At 38.5% G+C, this 26,981-nt stretch overlaps 1 protein-coding gene across 1 annotated transcript; it reads right to left on the bottom strand.

Annotated features, from left to right (window-relative positions):
• Nucleotides 1–24,582, bottom strand: LOC103698148 (11-beta-hydroxysteroid dehydrogenase B-like). Its single transcript, XM_039123008.1, is given in 9 exon segments — nt 1–197; nt 200–259; nt 823–988; nt 1,130–1,261; nt 2,202–2,227; nt 14,932–14,938; nt 21,794–21,846; nt 22,752–22,944; nt 24,400–24,582. Coding segments are annotated over 9 exon segments (1,017 nt in total).
• Between the last annotated feature and the right edge of the window lie 2,399 nt (nt 24,583–26,981).

Below are 26,981 nucleotides of genomic sequence, written 5' to 3'. Positions count from 1 at the left end.
TTATTCAGCCATTGGTTGAGGCCCTGGGAGGAGCTTTCGAGGACGCGGCGCATCAAGAAGCAGCGGCCTGGTGCCCATGAGGGAGAGCATTCTGGTTCCCCTGGTCGAGAAGAGCAAGTGAAAGGTCCAACCTAGAACATCAGGATAGAGCAGAAATATGTCATACCAGCTGGAATGCTTAACATATGCTTCACCCTGCAAGCCCCGGAGACCATCTTCTTTGCAAACTCCTCAACCTGTCCACCTGTAAGGGGCACATACACACATTAAGCACAAGAAATTGTTAGCCCATTATACATGCTCTATAATTTTATCCAAGAATGCTAGCCCTTGGACAGGCCAAAATTGATGGAAGGTTGATAATATGTTGACAGTCATTCAGAAGAAAGAAACTTAAATTGTCAAAATAGAACAATGTAGTTCTCATGCTACTTCTATGTGTTCGAAGGAAAAGATGCATTCCTACCATAGATATACTGACAGAATAGTGCTAAAAAGAAGGATAAATTAATGGACGAAAGTTTGATGGACTTGTTGAAAATTTGAACTTTGAAGATGCATTGGCAAGAAAACCCACAAAATAACCTTTACAAGGAGCAAGTTTGTGCACAAATATCAAATATGAAGGAAAACATTTTTATGAACCAAATAGTATATATTCAACTTGAAAAAGGTTGCACTCACCTAACATACAGCCATACAGGGGAAGTAACAAAAGCATGCACCTTGGCTCTATATATCTGTTTAGAGAATTGCATGTGTTTTGATGTGTGTGTGTAGTTGTGTTCTTTTCTGCTTATGGTCTATGAAAAACAGTGATTACCCCTATTTCTTCCTTCCACTGCATCTCTGCTCCCTCCTCAAGAATAAACTTTCCCCACCTTGTCTCACCACCAATTGAGCCATGGGTTGCAATCATGATCCTGACAGCATCCTTCACTTCGAACCTAAGCGTCTCGTAGAAATTTACCACAGCTGCCTTAGCTGCCTAATAAATCAACAAAGAAGAGAGAGTATTATACAATTCTGGTTCACTGTTGAGTTCATGTGTTGATTGATTATGCTTAGCTCTTTATCTTCTTCCTGAAGAAATAGACTTCGATATATGAAGTGTTTTTGCAGGACTCACAGCATACAGGCTCATCCTTGGCATAGGTAACCAGCTTTCCAGTGATGCATTCACAAGGATTCGACCACAGCTTTGCCGCAGATAAGGGAGGGCGACATACGTGGGATACACATTTCCCCAAAAATTGATATCCTGAAAAAAAACCCGCTCAAAATGGAATTTACAGGAAAAGAGTTGAAAAAGCTTGCACTAAAGCTAGCCCTTTAAAGCATGGCTGGTGATTAATTTTTTTTTTTTTTGGTAAAAAAAAAAAGGGGAGAGGGGGGGGGGGGGGGGGGGGGGGGAGGAAGGGACAAGCCCACCCCCGCGTAGCAGCCCCCACTGGGCCCCCATCCCGCCAGGAGAATGTTCAATGCGGGCGGTGATTAAATTTTCATAAGGTGGATTATGTTATACAAAAAATCTGTCTTAAAGTTTAAGAGATTGTAAGCAATGCAAGATCAAATAAAATTTTATTGCATGATCAAATAAAGCTCTGCACATATTTATCATGGCAATCAAAAATTCTTATTTAATCTATAAAAGAATGAACTTCTGTGAATACCCAGGCTTCTATATTGACTGATGGATGAAGAAACTAATGCAACAGTGTTTTTTTCTTCGTCCTACTCTCTTTTCTTTTCTGGAGAAAGTAGATATATTGTGGTAGTGCCACAAACCCCAGTTGAACCCAGGACTTCTCTGCTAAGGAGAAGGATGCCAACTTGCTGATGTAGGCTAGTGTGGCAGAATATAGTTGAACATGTTTGTAGTTTACAAGTTGAAGAAGATTGCTGCGTTTCTTCTGAATAATAGAACCATTCAATCAACAAAAGGAAGAAAAACAATATAAAAGATCTTAAAAAATTAAATCTTTTTGTGCTCTTAAATTTTTCAGATACATATACTTGTAATTTATTAAGATTCGGTTAGTGACCCACCTCCGAACCCAGACCTCATGAACATTAAGGCATTGAAAATTTCTGAAGTAAAACCATGACTCTCGACCGACGTATTTATTCTCTGTGAGTCTAAACCAACTCAAATCATAGGCAATGAGTTAAAGAGGAAAATTAGTTAAACAATATCGTACCATCATATGAGAAAACACTAAAGTATCTATTGTTGAGAAAAATGTGCCTCGAAACTCGAAACGACTGTAAATTGAATTCGGCTCAAGTTTGCTTGAAAAAGTCTGTGCCCACTGAATGGAGTGACCCCTAGCATCTAGGAGTCGACTCATGTGAAGCTTGAGTCGACCCCAGGGATGAGAGAGTCGACTCGCATCTGCCACAGTGAAGAAACAGAGAGTTGTTTTTTGGGTCGCTTGCAGGAGTCGACTCCAGTCCTGCAGGAGTCGACTCGAGGTCTGCTCGAGTCGACTCCAAGTTGAAGGAGTCGACTCTCTCAGGAAGTCAGAGCGTGCTAGTTTCGGTGCTGATACTTGGAGTCGATCTGAGGATGTCCGAGTTGACTCGAACTTATCAGAAGTCGACCCGTGAAAGTAAAGAGTCGACTCTTGATCACGGGATTGATTGAAACTGTGGCAAGATGGGCTTTTTGACTTAGGGTTTCGTAGGGAAGTTTCCTTATATGTTGAAAACCTATAAATAGAGTTTTTTGTGAACCCTAGGAGGGATGAGAGCAGCTGTAGAGAGTTTCTTTTGGAGTTCTATCTCTCTTGTAAGCCCTAGGCGTACAATCTCCAATGGGGAAGAGAGATCATTGTAACCCTTGCTGAATATATTGAATCTGTATGTGTGGCCTCCGTGGACGTAACCCGTATTGGGGTGAACCACATAAAATTATTGTCTTTGTGATTGTTTGATTTTATTCTCTACTACTTCTTCTTCTCGATTCGTCTTTCCGCATATTGAATCCAGGAAAGAAAATAGTACGATCGAAGGGTGAGTGCTTTCAGTTGCAACAACTGGTATCAGAGCTACGTTCTCTGTGTTCCAATGGCTGACGAAGGAAGATTGAGGATAGAAAAATTCAACGGACAGAACTTCGGTGTGTGGAAGATGTAGATGGAGGATTACTTGCTCTCAAAGGATCTAGATCTACCACTGAACGGAGAAGAAGCGAAGCCGACTGACATGCCGTCGGAGAAGTGGGAGCGTCTTGATAAGAAGGCGCTCGCCGCTATCCGTTTGTCCTTGGCATCGGAGATCCTCGCCAATATATCCAAAGTAAAGACTGCAAAAGATTTGATGGACACACTGGCTTCCATGTATGATGAGCCAACAGGAGCGAACAAGGTATTCCTGATTCGACGATTATTCACTTTGAAGATGAGAGACAGTGGAAGTGTTTATTCACATCTGAGTGAATTCAATACCCTATGTGCCCAATTAGAATCTGTGAAGATCACGTTCACTGATGAGGTGAAGGCGTGGGCTCTTCTAGGTCAGATGCCTGTAAGTTGGGAAGGCTTCATCACGGCTGTTAGTAATTCTTTGGGGAAGACTACAGCGAGGTTTGATGAAGTGGCAGCTCTTATTCTGAGTGAAAAGGCTCGAAGGAAAATCCTGGATCCATCAGCAAGTTCATCTGGAAACGCGCTGGCTTTTGAAGAACGTGGAAGGACCTCAAAGAAGGGAGACAGAAATAGGGGTGGACGATCGAAGTCTAGAAACAAGTCTAGACCTCTTGAAAAGTGCTGGAATTGTGGGCAGAAGGATCACTTGAGAAAAGACTGCAAAGTGCCGAAGAACAACGGTGGTTCTAACACTAAGGCAAGTGCTAATCTAGCCAAAACTGTAAGTGAAGACGATGCCCTGATACTTTTCTATGATGTTCATCCGGAGTCGTGGATAGTCGACTCAGGTGCCTCGTTCCATGCTACTGGGAACAAGGCAATCTCAAACTATGTTGCAGGTCCAAGTCTAGAAACAAGTCTAGACCTCTTGAAAAGTGCTGGAATTGTGGGCAGAAGGGTCACTTGAGAAAAGACTGCAAAGTGCCGAAGAACAACGGTGGTTCTAACACTAAGGCAAGTGCTAATCTAGCCGAAACTGTAAGTGAAGACGATGCCCTGATACTTTCCTATGATGTTCATCCGGAGTCGTGGATAGTAGACTCAGGTGCCTCGTTCCATGCTACTGGGAACAAGACAATCTCAAACTATGTTGCAGGTGATCACGGCAAGGTGTATCTTGTTGATGGAAATAGTTGCAACATCGTAGGAAAGGGAGATGCTCAGATAAAGACATCAAGTGGGATCACTTTAACTCTGAAAGATGTGCGACATGTACCCAAACTGGCTCGAAATCTAATTTCGGTAAGTCAGTTGTCGGATTTGGGGTTTGTAACCACCTTCAATGATGATGCTTGGAAGATCACTAAGGGAGCCTTGGTGATTGCTCGAGGTGCAAGGTCAAGAACACTATACATGACAGCTGATACTGATTCCACCATCAGTGCTGCAAATCCGACTGTTGATGATAGGACATGACACATGAGACTCGGCCACATGAGTCAGAAAGGGATGAAGGTGATGATGTCCAAAGAAAAATTGGGAGATCTGAAATCTGTGGATTTGGAATTCTGTGAAGATTGTGTATTGTCAAAGTAGAAGAAGGTCAGTTTTTCAAAAGGAGGTAGTACCAAGAAAATTCTAAGTTGGAACTCGTACATACTGATGTATGGGGACCAACTCAAGTGTCTTCTCATGGAGGAGCAAAAGTACTATGTCACGTTCATCGACGACGCCACCCGAAAGCTATGAGTCTACTTCCTGAAGCACAAATCCGATGTATTTGAAAAGTTCAAGAGGTGGAAGGCTCTAGTGGAGAATGAGACAGGTCAGAGATTAAAGTGTCTCAAGTCTGACAATGGGGGCAAATACTACAGTGAAGTTTGAGGCTTATTGTGCCTCAGCTGGAATTCGAAGACTAAAGACGGTTTCAGGAATGCCACAGCAAAATGGCGTTGCAGAACGCATGAACCGCACCATCAACGAGCGGGCACGGTGCATGAGGCTTCATGCGGGGTTGTCAAAGATTTTTTGGGCGGAAGCGGTCAGTACAGCAGTGTATCTGATCAACAGAGGGCCTTCAGTTGCATTGGAGCTTGGACTGCCGGAGGAAGCATGGACTGGGAAAGAGGTGAAACTATCTCACTTGCGTACTTTTGGTTGCATCTCTTACATGTTCGATACTGCAGACAATTGAACCAAGCTGGATGCAAAGTCAAAAAAGTGCACATTCATTGGGTACGGTGGTGATGATTTTGGATACCGACTCTGGGATGCAACAGATCGAAAAGTCATCAGGAGCAGAAATGTGTTAGGATCTGTCACATGCCGCTGAAAATTCAAAAATTTTCAGATATGCAGCGGAAAGACATGTGCATATCCCGTTCATCGCATGAACATATTTTAAAACTATTTATAGATAGATTAGGATTAAATTCTTATTAAATTATTTTAAAACCATGATTAAAAAGATCAGATCTTCACCTTGTGCGGGTAGATGGTCTCTGCAAATCTGATTCACGTGGTATTTGATGAAGGTTCAGTGGAAGCCGCACACGCGTCCGGCCTCTACGGGTATCCACACGAAGTAATGATTCAATCGAAGCCTTTGGATCTCTCCAGGGTGCTAGCTCCCTTGCAGAGAAGGCTATTGATGGCTGAAGTCCTCTATCTTGAATCAACTTTTGATTGCCTTAAGAGGTGGTAGAAGAAGGAAAGTTCAATGGAAGAAGAATGGAAGATCCACAGCCTTTCAATTTTTCTTCAAGTTGGAACCAAGAAAGGAGAGGAAGGAGGCCACGCCTAGCCTTCTTTTTCCTTTGTTGCTTGCGGCTGAAGAGAGGAATGAGAGGGGGGAATTTGCTGCCGTGAACCACCAGAAAATAGCATGAGAGGAGGGGTCTCCTTTTAAATCCATATGTGATAAGGATGAGCTCCTATTTTTAAGGAGCTCATCCCTATCTCTTTATTTCGGCAGCAAGGAGGGGCTTACGCCCCTCCTTTTTCTTCCACGCACATCCCAAAGGGAGGGGCGTGGGCCCCTCCCTCAAGTCCATTTAAATTTGCCACTTAACCAATTTAAGGGGTGATTTAATTTGGGTCTATTGCATGAGTCCAATCCTATTCAAAATAGGATTTGTTTGCACCCATTTCAATTTCCTCCTTATCCTAATCTAATTAGGATTTAATTGAACCATGACTTTATTGAACTCTTCAATCCTAATCCAATTAGGAGTCATTTAATTAATTAGATTAAAATTAAAATTAATTAGAACTTAAGAAAATCCTAATCTAATCAGGACTTGTTTAAATTTCAGCCCTAAGACAACTAGGACTTTAGAAATCCTACTCCAAGTAGGACTCTAATTTAATTTGAAATCCTAATCCAATTAGGACTCTCAAAATCCTACTCCAAGTAGGACTCGTGATCAAGTTCAATTAATTAAATCTAATTAATTAAATTAAATTACAATCCGATTGCAATTGTTCCTTCTTCTAACCACTAACTCTTAGCTGGTTAACCAATTATCAATCAAATTGATTATTTGTGATTTCTAATCACAATTCAACCATCGGATCGGTCAACAATCAGAATTGCCTTTCAGGATCTATAACTGTACCTCTAATGTGTGTGATCCCATAGGTTCTATTCTGACTGGTAGTGAGATATATTGCGATCTCTATCATAATATCATTGAAAACTCCTTTCAACGGGTTGAAACAATTCCAACTCAACTCACCAGGGATTATCGACCATCAAGATGATCCCTGTGAGTCTCACCATCCACTAGTGACACGTAACAATATATAGTGGCTACCCAGCAGAATAGAATGATAAACCTCTAGGTGCAGTTATCGTATGATACAGTCCTTCTATCGTGGATCCCTAGAGACCGGAGGTAATGGATAACTCGTCAAACCTCATCGTCTGTCATATGTCTAGATTTATTCGACTTGAGTCCGATAGTGGAAAACTCTTTCTCCACTGTATATTACTGCCCTAGCCAAGGTCTTAGAACTCAGTCTAATAAATCACATAGGATCACTTCTCTTCTATCAAGGTCGATAGATTCCATATAAGTGCATACCCTACTCCTACAATGAACCTACTGCAGCCAATCTACACTACAAGGACCCATATGACTAGAGACCATGTATATGTGTAGTCAAACTACAATAATCTCATTATGAGTAGCCGAAGCACCGCAGGTCAAAGGACCAGTCACACTACTGCAACATCAAGCAAGTTACTGACGAGTGGATAGACATCCAAGTGACTTCTTGTCTTGGTCACGCTCAGTACCCTTGTTCTCTAACAAGCACCTGCACTATCACTTCAGTGTCCCTACACTGTGGACTCGAGTCTCGTCCATCCATAAGGAAAGTGATTTGTGCACTGATCGGATCGATCACCGTCCTCGTGATGATCCATTGATCAGGAGCATTTAGAAATTAATCACCAATGATACATGGCTCAAATTCTCAACTACTGAGAATATGTATCATCATCTTATTAATTTCTTGGACGATTCATAGGCACATAAACAATATGAATGAAAAGTTGCCCATTTATTATTCAATAATAATAAAGTCAAGTACAACTTTATGTCCCAGAATTAATAATGTGTCCGCCAGATTGGCTTCTAGGGCATACATCTAACAAAATGTTGTATTCAATGAAGAGATTCTGTATAAGGATCAGCAGCAACAGATGGGCCAAGACGTCAAAGCTGTAAAATTGGAATATGCAGAGCTGGATGATGAAATAATGTCTCGAGATGATGAAGAAGTTGCTGAGCCAGTGGAAGAAGCACAGCAAGAAGAAGAACCGCCAGCTGATATCCCGATTGCTTTGCGCAAGGGTAAAAGAAACAGAAAAACTCCGTCTAGGTATGCTGACTCCCTACAGTACGTGTTGCTTACGGATGGTGGTGAGCCAGAAAGCTACAAGGAGGCTTTGCAGGTCGAAGCCAGTGACAAGTGGAAGCTTGCCATGGATGATGAAATGGATTTCCTATCATCCAACAGGACGTGGAATTTGGTTCCACTTCCGAAGGGGAAGAGAGCTTTGCACAACAAGTGGGTATACAGACTAAAGCTTGAACCAGATGGTTCTGAGAGGTTCAAAGCGAGACTTGTTGTCAAGGGTTTTCAGCAGAAGGAGGGCATTGATTTTGATGAGATCTTTTCTCCAGCTGTGAAGATGTCTACTATCCGGATGGTGCTGAGTATAGTGGCAGCCAAAGATTTACATCTTGAGCAGCTTGAGATCAAGACTGCATTTTTATATGGCGACCTTGAAGAGAAAATCTACATGAAGTAGCCAGAAGGATATTCAGTGAAGGGGAAGAAAGATTGGGTGTGCCGACTTCAGAAAAGTCTGTACGAGTTGAAACAAGCGCCTCGTCAGTGGTACTTAAAGTTTGATCAGTTTATGTTGAAGAATGATTTTCAGAGATGTAATGGTGATCATTGCTGCTACTTTAAGGGATTGAAGAGCTCATATATCATTCTACTTCTGTATGTAGATGATATGTTGGTAGCAAGTGCCAACATGGGAGAGATTGTGAAACTGAAGGAGCAATTGTCCCAGGAGTTATCAATGAAGGACTTGGGTGAAGCCAATAAAGTCCTTAGGATGCGTATCAGCAGGGACAGGAAGCTTAAAACGTTGAAGTTGTCTCAAGCAGAGTACATTGATAAGGTGCTGAAGCGGTTCAATATGGACGGGCTAAAGCTGTGAGTACTCCACTGGGCGCACACTTCAAGTTATCTAAGCAGGAGTGTCCGACTACGCAGGATGATCGAGATGAGATGAAGTATGTATCCTACTCATCAGCGGTCGGGAGCCTTATGTATGCCATGATTTGCACGAGACCGGATATTGCCCATATAGTGAGAGTGGTGAGCTTACATGAGCGATCCAAGCCAGGAGCATTGGAGAGCTGTGAAGTGGATATTGGGGTATCTGAAAGGAACCAGAGACTTAGGACTATGCTATGGTGGTTCTGATGTTTGCCTACATGGTTTCGTGGATTCTGACATGGCTCGAGACATTGATGGCAGAAAGAGTACTACCGGGTATGTGTTCACGCTAGAAAGTGCTGCAGTTTCATGGGTTTCGAAACTGCAGAAGATTGTAGCATTGTCTACGACTGAGGCCGAATACGTTGCTCTTACTGAAGCGAGCAAAGAGATGGTTTGGTTACAAGGTTTGATGAAAGAGCTTGGCATGGAGCAAGGCGATGCGAAGTTGTATAGCGACAGCCAGAGTGCTATACATTTAGCAAAGAATGCTGTTTTTCACTCAAGGACCAAACACATTGATATCAGATATCACTTTATTCGGTCACTCCTCGAAGAAGATCTTTTCCGGCTAGAGAAGATACATACAATGGACAACCCAGCAGATATGTTGATAAAGGTGGTTATTCTTGAGAAGGTGCACATCTGTGCATCTTCTGTTAGTCTTCACAGCTAGAAGTGAGACAGAGGTTTACACACATAGAGGATGATTGGAGATCATGTTGCTGATGGGGTTACGGTTGCTTCAGGCTTGTTTCTCGGCAAGTAGGAGATTGTTGAGAAAATGTGCCTTGAAACTCGAAACGACTGCAAATTGAATTTGGCTCAAGTTTGCTTGAAAAAGTCTGTGCCCACTGAATAGAGTCGACCCCTAGCATCTAGGAGTCGACTCATGTGAAGCTTGAGTCGACCCCAGGGATGAGAGAGTCGACTCGCATCTGCAACAGTGAAGAAACAGAGAGCTATTTTTTGGGTCGCTTGCAGGAGTCGACTCCTGCAAAGCTAGAATCGACTCCTGCAGGACTGGAGTCGACTCTCTCAGGAAGATAGAGCGTGTTAGTTTCGGTGCTGATACTTGAAGTCGACCCGAGGATGTCCGAGTCAACTCGAACTTATCAGGAGTCGACCCCTAAAAGTAAATGTTGCCCAGTAGATACAACCCAAGAGGGGGGGTGAATTGGGTCTTTTAAAACTTTTATGCTACTTCTAAAACTTTATGAGTAACTATGCTAAGTTGTATAGATGCACAGTGAAAGTTAAACTTAGCAAGGGTTTGATGTATAGACTTCGACTTGATTAAATATGCTTGCAACTAAAGGATGTGCGGATAAGAATTAAGCAAGCAATTTATCTAAGTAAGTAAGTGTGTTAGTTAGACAATAACTAGAGGCATTACAAACACAAAGGACATATAGTGGTTCGGTGCACCCCAGCACCTACATCCACTCCCCAAGACCTCTTGGGAATTTCACTATAATCCTACCGATTACAGCCGGTTGTTTTACAAGCTCACAACCCAACTTGTTGTTTTTACGAGCGCACAACGAACTCGGTCGGTTTTCCCAGGCTCACCGACTAGAACCAACCCCGATTGTTTTCCCGGGCTCACAATCAAACCCTTACACGTTGGTTTTACCCTCGGCTCACCAACAAACCTATCTCCGTTGGTTTTCCCCTTTGGCTCACCAACAAACCTATCTCCGTTGGTTTTCCCCTTTGGCTCACCAACAAACCTATCTCCGTTGGTTTTCCCTTTGGCTCACCAACAAACCTTACACCGTTGGTTTTCCCTTTGGCTCACCAACAAACCTTTAACCCCTTGATTCAATCCCTTGATTGAATCAAGTTACAAGATATTAAAACAAAGAATAAAAACAAATCAAAGCTTCTTAAACAAGCAGATATGACAATATAAACAAATAGAGTAAAGAGAAGCCCTCAAACGAGTTTTGAAGATGGAGGAGCTCGGCTTCTTCTTTACTTGATCCTCCTCTGATTTGGCATGAAGTAGAGGATCCCCGAGGCAGCACGCGGATGGAGAGGAAGCTTTCGGATTCACTTGGATGCTCTTCTTCTCTCTATTTCGTTTTGGATGGCCCTTTTGTGCTTGTGGGAGATTTCCTTTGTAATCTCTTTGAGATCTCTTTCCTAGATGATCTCTCCCACTTCCATGCCTTCTCCCCTAGCTCTCCTCTTGTTTTTATAGCTTTAGATGGCGTGGAAACAAGAATCTAGCCGTTAGAGACAAAAATAGAGCCGTTGGACACAGTCTGCACTTCCTGACAATATTACCGTTGGGATCGGAGTCGACTCGCGCGATCAGGAGTCGACTCGCCTGTTGCAGGAGTCGACTCGTGCTTTACTGGAGACGACTCGGCCACTGTTCCAAATTTGAATTATGGTGCATCCTCGACTGGGAGTCGACTCGTCTTAACCCGGAGTCGACTCGCCAACTTCTGGAGCTGACTTGGCAATTTCGGAGTCGGCTCATCCACTGAAGTCCGTGGATCCAATTTTGAATTTTGTCCTCTCGAGTCGACTCGACTGTCCTGGGAGTCGACTCGAATCTCAGACCCCGAACTCCCGATCCTCTGTCTTTTGGCTCGTCCAGTCTTGGAGTCGACTCGAACTTCCTTGGAGTCGACTCGGCTCTCAGTTTGTGAAACACAACCTTCTGCCATCTTGGTGTAGCGCTGCCTTGGAGTCGACTCGAGCTGTCTGGGAGTCGACTCGAATCTCAGAGGCAGTAACTTGGTTTTCTGTCTGTTGATGGTCGCGGAGTCTCGGAGTCGACTCGTGCAATGCGGGAGTCGACTCGAATCTCAGAGTCCCAAAAATGCTCTCTGACTTTTTCCTTGTGTTCCGCTGAGAGTCGACTCTTGCTTTCTTCGGAGTCGACCTACCAACCATCGGAGTCGACTCGCGTTCCACTGGAGTCGACTCGAATCTCAGACCCGAAAACTGCTCTCTGACTTTTCTGCCTGTGACTCCTAGGAGTCGACTCATACTTCTCCGGAGTCGACTCATACTTCTCTGGAGTCGACTCGAATTCCACTGGAGTCGACTCGAAGACTGTTCTTTTGAATTTTTCTTTTGATTTTACTCCTCCAATTTGAATCCTTTGAACTTTAAGCTTGGGCCAATAAATTGTAGCTTTCTTCCAACTTGAGAGCTTTGGAGGCCTTCTTGTGTTCTTCCAACTTGCTATGTTCCTTGCAAAATAAATATCTTTCTCCTTGCAACATAAACATTAGTATCTATACTTCAAGGTTTTGTGATCATCAAAATCAATCTATGAATCAATCTTTGGGTCATCAATCTCCCCCTTTTTGATGATGACAAAACTTGGAGTATATGCAATATAAAAGATATTGATTTCTAGAAGTAATACATAGCTAAGTTGCATGAAGTGGAAAACATATATATTTAAAAACATACTTCATGATAATGCTTTTAGATTTAATCAGCTTAACACAATCAACATATTTAAATTTTAAGCTGATTTGTATTCAATTCAAAGTAATAAAGCATTCTGAGGTATATAGCATATACTTAGATATTTCTCCCCCTTTTTGACAACATCAAAAAGATAGTGAAACATTAAGTACAAAGATCAGAGCAGAACACATCGAGTGTGAATTCAAGAGGTTTTTTTTAATTTGATAGTTTTCTAAACAAGTGTAGGTGGAATCTTCCTTAGGTTAATGATATTCAAGGAAAAACATGAGTGGAGATCTAACCTCTCTTCACTAAGTATGAAAGCTTGTTCATTTAAGACCTTTTGCCCAATCTATTAAGTATTTTATCAACCATGAGAGCAATTTAATTAATTTTCTTAATGACTTCAAAGTTCTTTTATGATAATAGGAGCATTGTGGCACAAATATCAAAATATACATTCATGCAATTTTTGATACATCTTAGAGCTCTTTTAAAGACTTTCTTTTATTTCTTTAGAAAATAAGCACAATTTGATACATAAAATAATGAATTTGCACAAAATTGAAGTTCCAAAAAGCAAGCCAATTTGAGCTCATTAGTGAAGTTCCAAAAATAGATTTTCTAAGAGATACTCAAGAATATTTAACACATTATTCTCCCCCTTTTTCATTAAATTAGAGGCTCTTAAGATTTGCAGTTTGGTTCAAGAGTGATGCATGAGATATACTAACCAAATAACACGCCTCAAGGTGTATCATACAGATTTTCAGATTTAAATTTCAGATGATACATATTGGAGAGTATTAGAATCACTTTTCATTTAGTGTTCTTTCTCTCTCCTTTAGTTATAGATTTATGCGATTAAGTTCCATAAGATCTTTCCTTCTGAAATTTTCTTTCTCCCCCTCAAATGATCATTCCATTTAAGAGTTTAGAATCCTAAGATAATGTTCAATAAGATTGTCAATCTCAAAAATATATTTCAGCTTATTTTCATAAGACTCAAGGTTTGAGATAAGACAACCTTTATAGAACTCATCTCAAGGAAATTAAAACATGTCTTGCAATATAAGGAGGTTCATCAAAATCAATCCATAAAATTCAAAGTATGTATCAAAATAAAGTGTCTTTGGGATAGGATACTGAATATCTAAAGCTCCCCCTCAAAAGATGCATTCTTCTTTAATCATTTTAAATTGTTGAATTTCAGATTTTAGTAATAAACGTGAATAACACTGAAATTCTGTAATATCGAGAATGTAGAGTGATCTAGAATTATTCAGAATTTATAGTAATCACTCTTTCTAATCCTTTAAGAACAAGTTATGCTTTCTCCTAATCTTAGAGAAAATGTATAAAAGTATTAATCATAAAATGATTCAATTGAAGCTCAGTTTCTTTCAAACGCATTTACATTTTCTTTCTTTTAGAGTCATTTGAGTGAGGTGAAATGTTTCTAGCTTTAAGATCATTCACTCTATTGATGGAAGTCTTCAATAATGTAGAAGAGAAAAATATATAGATGATCATTGAGGTATATATATTTATAGAACTCAATTTCTTAATCATAGTTTTTCAGCAATGTATACATGAAGCACAATAAATATATTTTTTTTTTTATATCAAAATAGAATCATATATTTAGAAATTTTTGTTTGCAATCAAGATCATCGAAAGACACATCATTTGAACCAATATTAGTATACTTTGAAGATAAGAAATGATATGTTTCGGATGCGTATCGGAGCAATCATCAAAGGCATCAAAATTAATTCTGTTTTTCTTAAAGTAAGACTTTATTTTAAAAATCACATTTAGTTTAAGCTTTTATACAAAATCAGATTCGGAATTACATAGGATTTTCAATCATACTTTGAGATATGTATCTTCCACATTATAGCTCATCTTAAATGATTACGATTGAAAATACATATTTCAAACATATAAGAGCATATTCAGAATCTTTGTATTAAATGTTGAGTTTTGGTACGAATTTGAACATTATATACCAAATTTAGGCAAGTTGAAGGATAAAACAAAATCAATTTATTTTCCCTAAATAGAGATGTTCTTCTCTTCTCCTTTCTACAATTTTATTTAGCTTTCAGATTTTAACAATGATTGTGAATGACAAATCTGAAATTTCTTTTCAATAAAACTAGACAAAAGATGTTATGTAGCAATTCAAACATTCAATCAAATTGTCCAAGTATGAAACATTACAAAATATTGAGAATCCATAAATCAAGACATCATACCATATGCAAAATATACCATGTGTTAAGTCATGCATTAAAATACTAAGTACAAGAATGTCAAGGATCAAAATCAATTCTTTTCAAATAAACTCCCCCTATTTAAATATAATCTTGCAATAATTTCATCCTTAAAGTGTGTTTTCAAGTGATTAAAAATTTGACTTAATTCTACTTTCATTTACTTTGTTTTTCATTTATAACTTTCTTATGCTCTATACTCTATTTGCTCCCTATCCGGTGGAGTTGGGAAGGGGCACGAGGTACTACCACTAGCCTCCCTCTTGTGCCGTCCCTAATATGCCCTACACCGAATAGTTGGGTCAAATAGTGCCGGGTACTACCACTAGCCTCCCCATTGGCACCATCCCTATGATGAGCAATATAGAAAGGTTAAAATGTTTACTTCAAAACCTCCCTATTTAAGTGTAATTAATTATGGATTTTATCCCTTCCAAAAGAATGCTCACACAAGTCTCACAAATGTGTCGAATATATTAAGTTTGTTTTGCTTTTCCTTAAGGTTGAAGTGTTTGCCTCTACTTGGATTTTACTTCTCTTGAATAATATCCATTTTCTTTTCTTTATCTCTCTCTCTTTTTGTTATTCTCAAGTAATTTTCATGAGAGAGCAGAATAGAGAATTAATCTTACGTATCATATATATGTATATCATGCAAACAATATTTTCATTATGCTCAAGGTTTCATAACTTCTCACAAGTTATTTTACATCAACATTTTAAGCATATACTTGTGTATTTCATGGTTATGACATAGGCAAAGATATATTTTAGTTTGGGCAAACCATGAAATAATTTCTAAAAGTATAAGTCAGTCAATACACATATAGACATGATATCAAAAATTAATAATTAAAGAATTTAATCATGCCATAATAAGATTTAAGTTACTGACTTTGCTCAACTAATTTGTGAGAAAGGTATCTAAATTACCTATTCATTATATGTTCTTCAAGCCAAACTAGATTTCTTATGTGTGAACTTTTGGCTGAAGAAGATCCTCTCTCTTGTTTGCATGTAAATGTTTAGTGTATCTTACATGAAGATATCCTTCAAGTTGAAATCTCTCATTTTTCTTTCTTGAAGGAAGGTCATTAGTTTCTTTAAGATACAAAGCATTCATCCAACATATATATTTTTTAACTAGATGACTCAATATAAGATATGACAATAGTTGCATGTTGAGTCACTTTACTCAAGAGATTGCCTAAATATAAGCAAGCACATATCATTTGAACTAAAGAGATAGATTCATTAACCAAGATAGTTTAAGTCAATTTAGTTTAGATTCTATTTGCTTAAGATAATTATCAATAAGATATGTTAACTATGTTTTAATCAATTTATCTTAAACATTTGTTTCTATCAAAATTCAGATTATGATTTATTTGTTATCAATAAAATATGATTAATTAAAGTTAGATTGAAGTCTTGCACAAGGTCACATAATAAGCATACAATCTGGTCTACTAGCTGTAAAATAATTATTCTATCATGCTTCAATACAGCTTTAACACAATAGATCTACTTTGCTCATCCTTTTCAAATTCTACAAGATGGGGTCATAGATATACCTTCTTCATGCCAATCTTCTATAAGAGTTTTCTTGTGGACTAACGTTGGTCAATGAAGATCCCCTTTCCTGTTTGTCTTAATTTGGAGTTTGAGAGAAGATGTTAATTCATTCATCATATTTCAAACTCACTTTGCAATATAACTCTTCATTAGTAGAACCAAAAATGATGTCATCAATGCATACTTTGAGCAAATAAGATATCACAAATTCATCTTTTTGATGCATAGATTTATCACTATTACTTTCTATCAAAAAGGTTGCTTAAGCTTTTATATATCATGCTTTTGATGCTTGTTCTAAATCACATATTGCTTTATCATATATGTAATGTGTATTTTTAAATATGGTGGTTATTTTTCATAGATCTCCTTTTTAATGAAGTAACCACATAGGAGTGACTTCTACACATTCATTTGACAGAATATAAAGCTCATGAAGCAAGCACATGATAATGATGATCTTTACTTCTAATCATGCAAGAATCTTTATCAAGATCTATTTCCTCTTTTCTTGATTTAGTCTTTTAGTAGTCATCAATTTTTCTTCATTAAGTGCATATGTAAAAGATTAACCATATAATTTGATTTTAGTATTTTGATAATAAATCATTAGTCTCATAAAGAATAAAATGAATTGATACTTCTACAACTAGAATTTTTCATGAATGTTCTATATGCATTGCTTGATGAATGATATCCAAGGATAGAAGTATCTTTATCAGATTTGGCATTATTTTCATAATAACATGTACGACTGAAAAATATGAAAGATATGCAATGGTTCATTTTCCATTTTTCAGAAGATCAAAATTTTCATCAAAAATAGAAATCATATGTATGACAAGCAGTGATGATAGTCTTTTAAAAATTTATTTAAGTAGATGACTATCATACATAATTGTCTTTTTCATTTCTTCAAGAATTCTATTAATCCTATTTTGCTTATGGTGTCCTTGGTGCTGAAATCATTGGATTTAATATTATTTTCTGTATAACCTTTATCAGGATTTTGGTTTTCAACACTGTGCCATGATACTCTTTATCTTCACAGTTTGGAAACCTTTATCATTTGAACCACTTTTACAAGATTTAGTAAATACAGAAAAATACTTCAGTTTTATTTTTCAAGAATAAATTCAATGTAAGCTTTTGAAAAACTTGGAGATGGAAACAACATCTTAAGATTTAGAAATGATTTTTGTTTGTTTCCTTAGTTAGCATGCATAGCAAAACTTTGACCTTTAAGTAGATAATCTAAGTAAGCCTATGGCAAGGTCTTTTGAGATTAAGTACATACTAGCATGAGTTGATTTTATATGCCAAGGATGGTTTCTTGGTATTCATAGTGCATATATTCAAAAGCATACCAAGTACACATTATCATATCTATGATCAATAAACAATAATGCCATGGATAATAACTCTCAATCAAGCATATAGAGAATTCATAGAGTTATTCTTAATAAATTGATTAATCATTTAGCAACTTATCCAATAGTGAGTAAAGTATACTAAAAAATGAAGAGATTTGATTATATTTCCAAAAGTATTTTCTATATCACAAAATTGATCACTACTAGCAAATCATATCAAATACTAAAGCACAAATAATGATGAGATGCAAGAATTACTGATTTCATTATTTTTTTTTGTTAATAACTTTTTAAGTTTCTTTATGTTCCATAGGTACCTTGGTACACCTATGTGTACATCCTCATTTTCTCATTTTGGGTACCCAAGCTTGCTTGAGTCCTTGAGAGTTAGGACATATGGTTCCTTTTGGAATCCATATCTGTTTAATAATAATAACTTTACCATTTGATTTAATTATACTAGAACGATAGGTAAAGTTGTTATTCCCATCCTTTTCATTTTTGAAATAAGTTATCTTATTTAATGGTTTGCTTGGTAAATTGATAACCTTTTTCTCTAGAGATTTATGGCTAAGTGAAGGAGTCAAGCTAAATTTTGATTTATCAAAATCAGCATATTGGCTTTCAAACATCATTTTTAATCTTTCTGAACTTACAGTGAATTTGTTAATAAAACATTTTAATTGGTTAATTTCTTTACTTAAGTTTTGATTTTCTTTAATTAAGCTATGATTTTTCTGAATCAATTCTTCTGAAAATGACCTTAAGCTTTCATTTTCAGAATTTAGTTTCTTAAGATTTTTATTCTTTACAGATAATTTTCTACAATCACTATACAACTCATGAAAAGCATTTAAAAGTTCATCATAAGAAAATTCTTCATGAGATTCGTTTGGTTTAAAATTAGATTCAGATTTTACTTTTTCTTCTAATGCCATAAAACATAAATTAGTTACCTTTTGTAGTTCACTGTTGCTCCTAACTTTCAATTCCTTGTCTGAATTTCTCTTGGTCAAGGCTTTCTTGCGTTTTACCTCTTTCTTCCTTTCTTCTTGCTTCCTCTTCTTCTTTGTCTTTAGGAAGCTGATTTGCCTTGGAGTCGACTCGGACCTTATTGGAGTCGACTCGGTTAACTTGAGGGTCGACTCTGAAATACTTGGGGTCGACTCGACTGAGATGGAAGTTTCAACACCTTTTTCTGCAGTCTCATTGTTAGTATGCAATTGAAGTACATGTGAGCTACTCTGAGATTTCTCATAAATATTTTCTAAAGTATCCCAGATCTCCTTTGCAGATAAGCATGCAGAAATTTCATTAAACATTGTTTCTTGAATCGCACAATATAATATGTTCATAGCTTTAGCATTTAATTGTGCTAAGTCTTTTTCATTAAAAGTTTGAGAGAGTGTGTGAGGGTCATTTATTATGATTTTCCAATAGTAATAGTTTTGTGATTGAATAAAGATGCGCATGCGTATTTTCCAATGTGCATAGTTTATGCCATTAAATAGTGGAGGTGTGTCAATTGCTTGTCCTTCTCCTAGAAAACTATCTATTTGAGTTGTCATGATCTTTGGCTCTAGTCGGTTAAGACTACAAATAATATTTGAGCACCTGCTCTGATACCACTTGTTGCCCAGTAGATACAACCCAAGAGGGGGGGTGAATTGGGTCTTTTAAAACTTTTATGCTACTTCTAAAACTTTATGAGTAACTATGCTAAGTTGTATAGATGCACAGTGAAAGTTAAACTTAGCAAGGGTTTGATGTATAGACTTCGACTTGATTAAATATGCTTGCAACTAAAGGATGTGCGGATAAGAATTAAGCAAGCAATTTATCTAAGTAAGTAAGTGTGTTAGTTAGACAATAACTAGAGGCATTACAAACACAAAGGACATATAGTGGTTCGGTGCACCCCAGCACCTACATCCACTCCCCAAGACCTCTTGGGAATTTCACTATAATCCTACCGATTACAGCCGGTTGTTTTACAAGCTCACAACCCAACTTGTTGTTTTTACGAGCGCACAACGAACTCGGTCGGTTTTCCCAGGCTCACCGACTAGAACCAACCCCGATTGTTTTCCCGGGCTCACAATCAAACCCTTACACGTTGGTTTTACCCTCGGCTCACCAACAAACCTATCTCCGTTGGTTTTCCCCTTTGGCTCACCAACAAACCTATCTCCGTTGGTTTTCCCCTTTGGCTCACCAACAAACCTATCTCCGTTGGTTTTCCCTTTGGCTCACCAACAAACCTTACACCGTTGGTTTTCCCTTTGGCTCACCAACAAACCTTTAACCCCTTGATTCAATCCCTTGATTGAATCAAGTTACAAGATATTAAAACAAAGAATAAAAACAAATCAAAGCTTCTTAAACAAGCAGATATGACAATATAAACAAATAGAGTAAAGAGAAGCCCTCAAACGAGTTTTGAAGATGGAGGAGCTCGGCTTCTTCTTTACTTGATCCTCCTCTGATTTGGCATGAAGTAGAGGATCCCCGAGGCAGCACGCGGATGGAGAGGAAGCTTTCGGATTCACTTGGATGCTCTTCTTCTCTCTATTTCGTTTTGGATGGCCCTTTTGTGCTTGTGGGAGATTTCCTTTGTAATCTCTTTGAGATCTCTTTCCTAGATGATCTCTCCCACTTCCATGCCTTCTCCCCTAGCTCTCCTCTTGTTTTTATAGCTTTAGATGGCGTGGAAACAAGAATCTAGCCGTTAGAGACAAAAATAGAGCCGTTGGACACAGTCTGCACTTCCTGACAATATTACCGTTGGGATCGGAGTCGACTCGCGCGATCAGGAGTCGACTCGCCTGTTGCAGGAGTCGACTCGTGCTTTACTGGAGACGACTCGGCCACTGTTCCAAATTTGAATTATGGTGCATCCTCGACTGGGAGTCGACTCGTCTTAACCCGGAGTCGACTCGCCAACTTCTGGAGCTGACTTGGCAATTTCGGAGTCGGCTCATCCACTGAAGTCCGTGGATCCAATTTTGAATTTTGTCCTCTCGAGTCGACTCGACTGTCCTGGGAGTCGACTCGAATCTCAGACCCCGAACTCCCGATCCTCTGTCTTTTGGCTCGTCCAGTCTTGGAGTCGACTCGAACTTCCTTGGAGTCGACTCGGCTCTCAGTTTGTGAAACACAACCTTCTGCCATCTTGGTGTAGCGCTGCCTTGGAGTCGACTCGAGCTGTCTGGGAGTCGACTCGAATCTCAGAGGCAGTAACTTGGTTTTCTGTCTGTTGATGGTCGCGGAGTCTCGGAGTCGACTCGTGCAATGCGGGAGTCGACTCGAATCTCAGAGTCCCAAAAATGCTCTCTGACTTTTTCCTTGTGTTCCGCTGAGAGTCGACTCTTGCTTTCTTCGGAGTCGACCTACCAACCATCGGAGTCGACTCGCGTTCCACTGGAGTCGACTCGAATCTCAGACCCGAAAACTGCTCTCTGACTTTTCTGCCTGTGACTCCTAGGAGTCGACTCATACTTCTCCGGAGTCGACTCATACTTCTCTGGAGTCGACTCGAATTCCACTGGAGTCGACTCGAAGACTGTTCTTTTGAATTTTTCTTTTGATTTTACTCCTCCAATTTGAATCCTTTGAACTTTAAGCTTGGGCCAATAAATTGTAGCTTTCTTCCAACTTGAGAGCTTTGGAGGCCTTCTTGTGTTCTTCCAACTTGCTATGTTCCTTGCAAAATAAATATCTTTCTCCTTGCAACATAAACATTAGTATCTATACTTCAAGGTTTTGTGATCATCAAAATCAATCTATGAATCAATCTTTGGGTCATCAGTAAAGAGTCGACTCCTGATCACGGGATTGATTAAAACGGTGGCAAGATAGGCTTTTTGACTTAGGGTTTCGTAGGGAAGTTTCCTTATGTGTTGAAAACCTATAAATAGGATTTTTTGTGAACCCTAGGAGGGATTAGAGCAGCTGTAGAGAGTTTCTTTTGGAGTTCTATCTCTCTTGTAAGCCCTAGGCGTGCAATCTCCAACGGGGAAGAGAGATCATTGTAACCCTTGCTGAATATATTGAATCTGTGTGTGTGGCCTCCGTGGACGTAACCCGTATTGGGGTGAACCACGTAAAATTATTGTCTTTGTGATTGTTTAATTTTATTATCTACTACTTCTTCTCGATTCATCTTTCCGCAGTTTGGATCCAGAAAAGGGAATAGTACGATCGAAGGATGAGTGCTTTCAGTTGCAACATCTATTGCCTCTTCAAAATGGAAGGTATGACTCAAGCTTGCAGAGTTCACAAGATGATTCACTGCCAATCAAAAAAAAACCAAGGTAATGATCTGCAAAGTAAAGAATCCATAATCTTGGAATTTTTCTTGTGTGACCTTATTATTCACCTACTTTAATGGTCAAAAGATTGAGATTGCTAAATTTTCAAGATGCGAACACTTCAATCTGAATTAGAACAAGTAACCCCTTGATTAAATTTGCAAAAGTTATCAATCTGCTTAGATTCTTCACTTTAATCCATGAAAATGAAAGTTGCTTTGAACTGCTAATAAATTGGTCATTCATTTGATTTGTGCTTCCTTGAGGAATCTATATGAAAAGTTGCAAATCAGCCACAGGTCATAATATTTTCTTGGTTATTAAGTTTGTTATAATATTAACTATAAAACATTTACAGAAGAAAAAAAATCGAAAATGAAAAAAATGTCAATTATTGTGGAATTTTCAGAAACAATTTTGGGAAAGAAATATATTAACATAATTACAAAGGAAACACATGAGAAACAAATCAATATATCTTATACTAGTGCACGCCAAAACAGCAATCAGACATTGGAGAACTAACAACGACATCAGAGACATCATTGGCTTTCTATATTGTTTATAAATTATAGAAAACATCATCCAGTTTATTGATTATCTTCACATGATTCAAGCAATGAATCAACAAATACAAATTTCTAAAATACCTGGAGAACATATAAATAATCATTCTAGAATTTGTATTAAGGAATAAGGACCTTCTATAGTAAATCAAATGCATGTTATAATTTATTTAAGATACAAACATGTGGCCTGAACTAAAAACATGTGGATGGATTCCAATAGAGAACCAAAGTAATTTGGAGGCTTTCGTTTCCTGCCAAACCATCAAAGTGATTTTAGCATGGAAAATGCATGATGAAAAGGATGAGAGGTACTCACATTGGCCAAAATAACTGATAGTGTCGCTGATGAATCTTCTGCAGTCCTCTTCCTTGACAACATCAGCAGGGATCGCAAGGACTTGCTTTGCACCCAAGAGCCTGGCATGCTCCCTTATTCCCCTCAGTCTCTGTTCCCTCCTCGCAACCAACACCAAGTTTGCCTTCTTCCTTGCATATTCATAAGCTAATTGCTGCAGTAGCAGTTACTCGTTCATTTCAAGACTTAGTAAAAAAGGAAAGATTAATGAAAATATAATAAAAACTGTTGCTAATTTACACAAGCATGCATCTAAGTAAAATATGGACAATGAGAGCTAATAATAACTTGGATAGTAGTCACTTCCTAACAAGAGATCCTTCACTACTGAAGATCTTTTTGGGCAGAGAGGTAAAATTGAGCTAGATTAAGGACTGAGAATCTATCATTTAGTTTCTACATAGACTTTTCCATTGAGGAAATCATTTTTTCAAATTGAGAAACAAACCCTGTGAACACTGGCTATATTCAATTTAAGACTAGCAAGGAATAGGTTGGTGCAAATTAGGTTCTATAATTAAAAGGATAGCCAATGAGACTTAAAGAGATTTACTTAAAAAGAGTGCAAAGGGACTCGAATCACCATTTGATGTATTACGATGATGACTCATAATAAACTCTAATACAATCCCTATTTTTATTATTGAGCTGGTAAACTTTTCATAAATGTGTAGGACCAACGAAACAAAAAGAGATTTATTGCTTTCATATTTTAAATTTATTAGATATTCACCATGAAATTCAATATAATCAACATTGGCATTTGGACATACATCATCCACTTCCTTTATTTCTCACGATCTCTTTTCGACAACTTTTCAAAAAGAGCAGAAGGAAGGAAAACTACAGAGCACCTCTCTAGGTAATTATTTGCCATTAGAAATCTGAGAACAAGATTTGGTACTATACTTTGGACCTTCACTCTACTACGACCACGTAATAAGATGAAGGGTCCAGAGCCTAATAGAGGGCCAGGTGACAGGGGAACAAGCAAATAGGCACAATAGTCTGCTTGTCCTGTTCTATGTTGAGCAGGACAGTGATTACATTTTCTTTTTCTCTTCCGAAAAGGACACTGGTACAAATTAAAATAAAATATGATCAAATGTAGGATGATTAAACCTTAACAATTTAGCCATGGTAGGTCATTCTAGGCAAAATAAATTAGCCTATAAAACATTTGATGACTCCAAGAAAATTAGTGTTACATTCGTTGGAACCTAGTAGATTTAAATAAAAAATTATGAGACAGATAATCCTTACAGCTATAGCTATTAAACTTCAAATGGTTAACTTAATCAGGTTTGTCATCTTAAGACTAGCTATATCCTAAACACTGCCCATGTGAAAAATGGCTCTAAAAATGAAAAATGTAGAATAATAAATTATAATTCATCCAGATTTGTTATCTCACAGATAAAAATAATACACATCAAGGACTAGTTCAGAAAATTTTCCTCACAGAAAAAGAAAAAAATCACCATGCATGCAGTTTTTTTTTGTTTTCTTTGAGGAATTCATGTCTATTCCGGGAACGGACTCATACTTAGAATCAAACATTTTTGTGAATCGATTAATTGCTCAAAAGTTGCTCTGTAACTGTGATTACCTCACCGATCGCCGAGGCAGCCCCGGCGATCACAACAACGTTGTTCTCCATGTTCTCTGGGTACAAGCTGTGAAATAGCCACTCCACTGCGTGGAGGAAGGACAGGGTTGGCCAAGCGATGGCCATCATCACCATGCTCGTCGGTGGCACCACAAAATTTAGGATAGAGTTTAATAGATCCATCACCCCCCAAGGGTAAAGAAAACTGAAGAGAGTGAGGATGGGAAGAGTCCTGGTGCTTCCTAGGAATTTTTAAGAGGACGAGGAGATGAGAACAATAATTGCATGTGTGTGTGTGAGAGAGAGAGAGTGGATTGGTATGGAGTTATATCATGGAGAAGATGAGAAAGGAGGGAGGGAGAGAGAGAGAGGGATGGAAAAGAAGACAAGGAGGGAGGGGATTTGAAGCATACGTTGCGCTTGCAAGGTGGCAGAGTGACTCTTGGAAGAGGTATTTTGGAGCTTCTGAATTCAGTTCCAGGTCTCCAATACGAAGTTGTTGGGCTATTAGGCCTCTGGGTTTTGTCTTTTGACTCGTTCAGTTGTTTTCTTGATCATGGGCTGGGCCCTGGGCCACATTATTAACAACCCAGTGAGATCCATCCAGGTACAAAGATAGTCCCATTTTTATAGGCTTGGCAAGCTCGGGCTAACTTGTTCCTTGAATTTGATTGCTCGGACATGATTCAGACTTCACTTGATCGATGGCAGTGAAGGCAGGGGACATCTTCTACATGGTCTGTTGAGGAAGAAGCGATCGAGTTGTCGAATTAAAACTAGTCTATTAAGGCCCTATTGAATTAAGCGAGAGAAAGCTCAATCGATGGAAGAAAAGAATAGCTACTACATCTTGGAAAGTTTCTTTGGATTGGAGGGGAAGAGAAGAAGGGGTTGGGTTTTCTTGAAAATCTTTGAGACCAATTTGATGGGCCTTCGCTCTCTGTTCAATAACATTGAAGTATGGATTCATCAAAGAGATTATAAATATGTGCTACTGCTCGATTTCCTTCTTTTCTTTTTGAGAGGTATCACTTCGTAAAAGATCTTGTTGTTCACTGATTTGGAGTATATATTCATTCTTGGCAAGAGCTCCAACTACTATATCTATAATATGTCAAGCTTCTTTCTTTTTTGCATGACAAATTAACCACATAAAATTAGAATTAACTATATTTCTCGGGTAAAAGTAATTTTCTTACTAAGGATCATCGGTCTCTTCCTAGTGAAGCAAATCAAGCTTGTGAAAAAGGATATATCAGCCAGGACTCTTTTGTTGCCAGAGTACCATTGTTGGAAATTTGCAACCTCGCAAGTTATGCTATGTATAAAGATGTCCAATTCACTGAAATCGTATAAAGGGTGGTTTTCCAAAAAAAAAAAAAAGAAGAAAGAAAGCAAATATTCTTGCAGTTCTCATAATTCTTTAAACCTCAAATGCTTTTCATCAAACAGAACTAGACATTTAATTAGAGCATAATTGAAATCATTTTTTAGGTGTTTCTAATACGTTGGAAGACCTGCACATTACACAAATATACAGTGTACATATTTTACACTTTCAGTTGATATCCAAGTTGATATATATGTAAGGTGCCAAAAGGATGCTATTTTTGTATTTGAGAAGGAAGAAAAAGAATGCTTGCTTTCTAATTTGATAGACAAAGTAGGTAGTTGTTTCTATTGCAAATCTATTTTTCGCTTGTTAGCATTCTCTCCTAAGAACTATTATATGTATAATAAATTATCTAATTTATGGAAATGTTATAGGAAATATGTATCGATACGCCTTCAAACTGGCTACAACTCACCAGAAAATACAACCAATTAAAACGCGCCACGATACCAATATGTGGTGGATCGAGAACAGTCATTGGGAGGGTCCAGTGCTATACCGCCGTGCTTGCATATCAGAAGCTCCTCACAGTTGGTTGCATTCTAGCCGAGAGACCCAGTAATCATCGAGATCTCAGCAATGTGACAAGTAGGATATCATCCGTGTGTGAAACATTCACGCCTGATGTTCAGGCCATACTCAAGCTAATCACTCTAGTCGACCCACATGCCCTAATTCTATGGTAGTAGGTAGGCTCCTCTACCGAACATGCACAAAAAGAAGGGACAAAGAAGGTAAGAAAGAAGAGCACCCTAGCTAAAAGACAACCTCCTCCTACTTCCTGATTACCATATTGACTTAGGCATCGAAGGATCCCCGCCGGATACATTCTAAGCTCTATGTTGTTTCAAGTCGAAGTACTATCATTCGATGAGGATCTCGGCTGCAGCGACCGAATGCTGCTCGCCTTCTCCAATTCCGACCAGAACATCCGACCTCCGAACTTTCTAGTGTCGTCGCACTTCTCGCCCTGGTGCCATGGCCAGTCAATTCTCAACGGCAACATGTATAAACCCCTGTTCCCTTCCTATATCTAGAGAGCACGGTTTATGCAATGTGTAATATGGATGGTTGCGTGCTTACTCCTAAGTTTGAATTTTGGTGAAGTTTTTTGAGTAGAAGGGAGGTAAGAATACCAGGCGACCTTTGATTCAGATTGAAAAGAGCTTTACAGATATAGGATGTGATT

The sequence above is a fragment of the Phoenix dactylifera genome, unplaced genomic scaffold (assembly GCF_009389715.1).
Source record: "Phoenix dactylifera cultivar Barhee BC4 unplaced genomic scaffold, palm_55x_up_171113_PBpolish2nd_filt_p 001959F, whole genome shotgun sequence".
Classification (NCBI taxonomy): domain Eukaryota; kingdom Viridiplantae; phylum Streptophyta; class Magnoliopsida; order Arecales; family Arecaceae; genus Phoenix; species Phoenix dactylifera.
The sequence above is the reverse complement of the archived record's forward strand: the minus strand, read 5'-3'. Positions and strand labels throughout refer to the sequence as shown.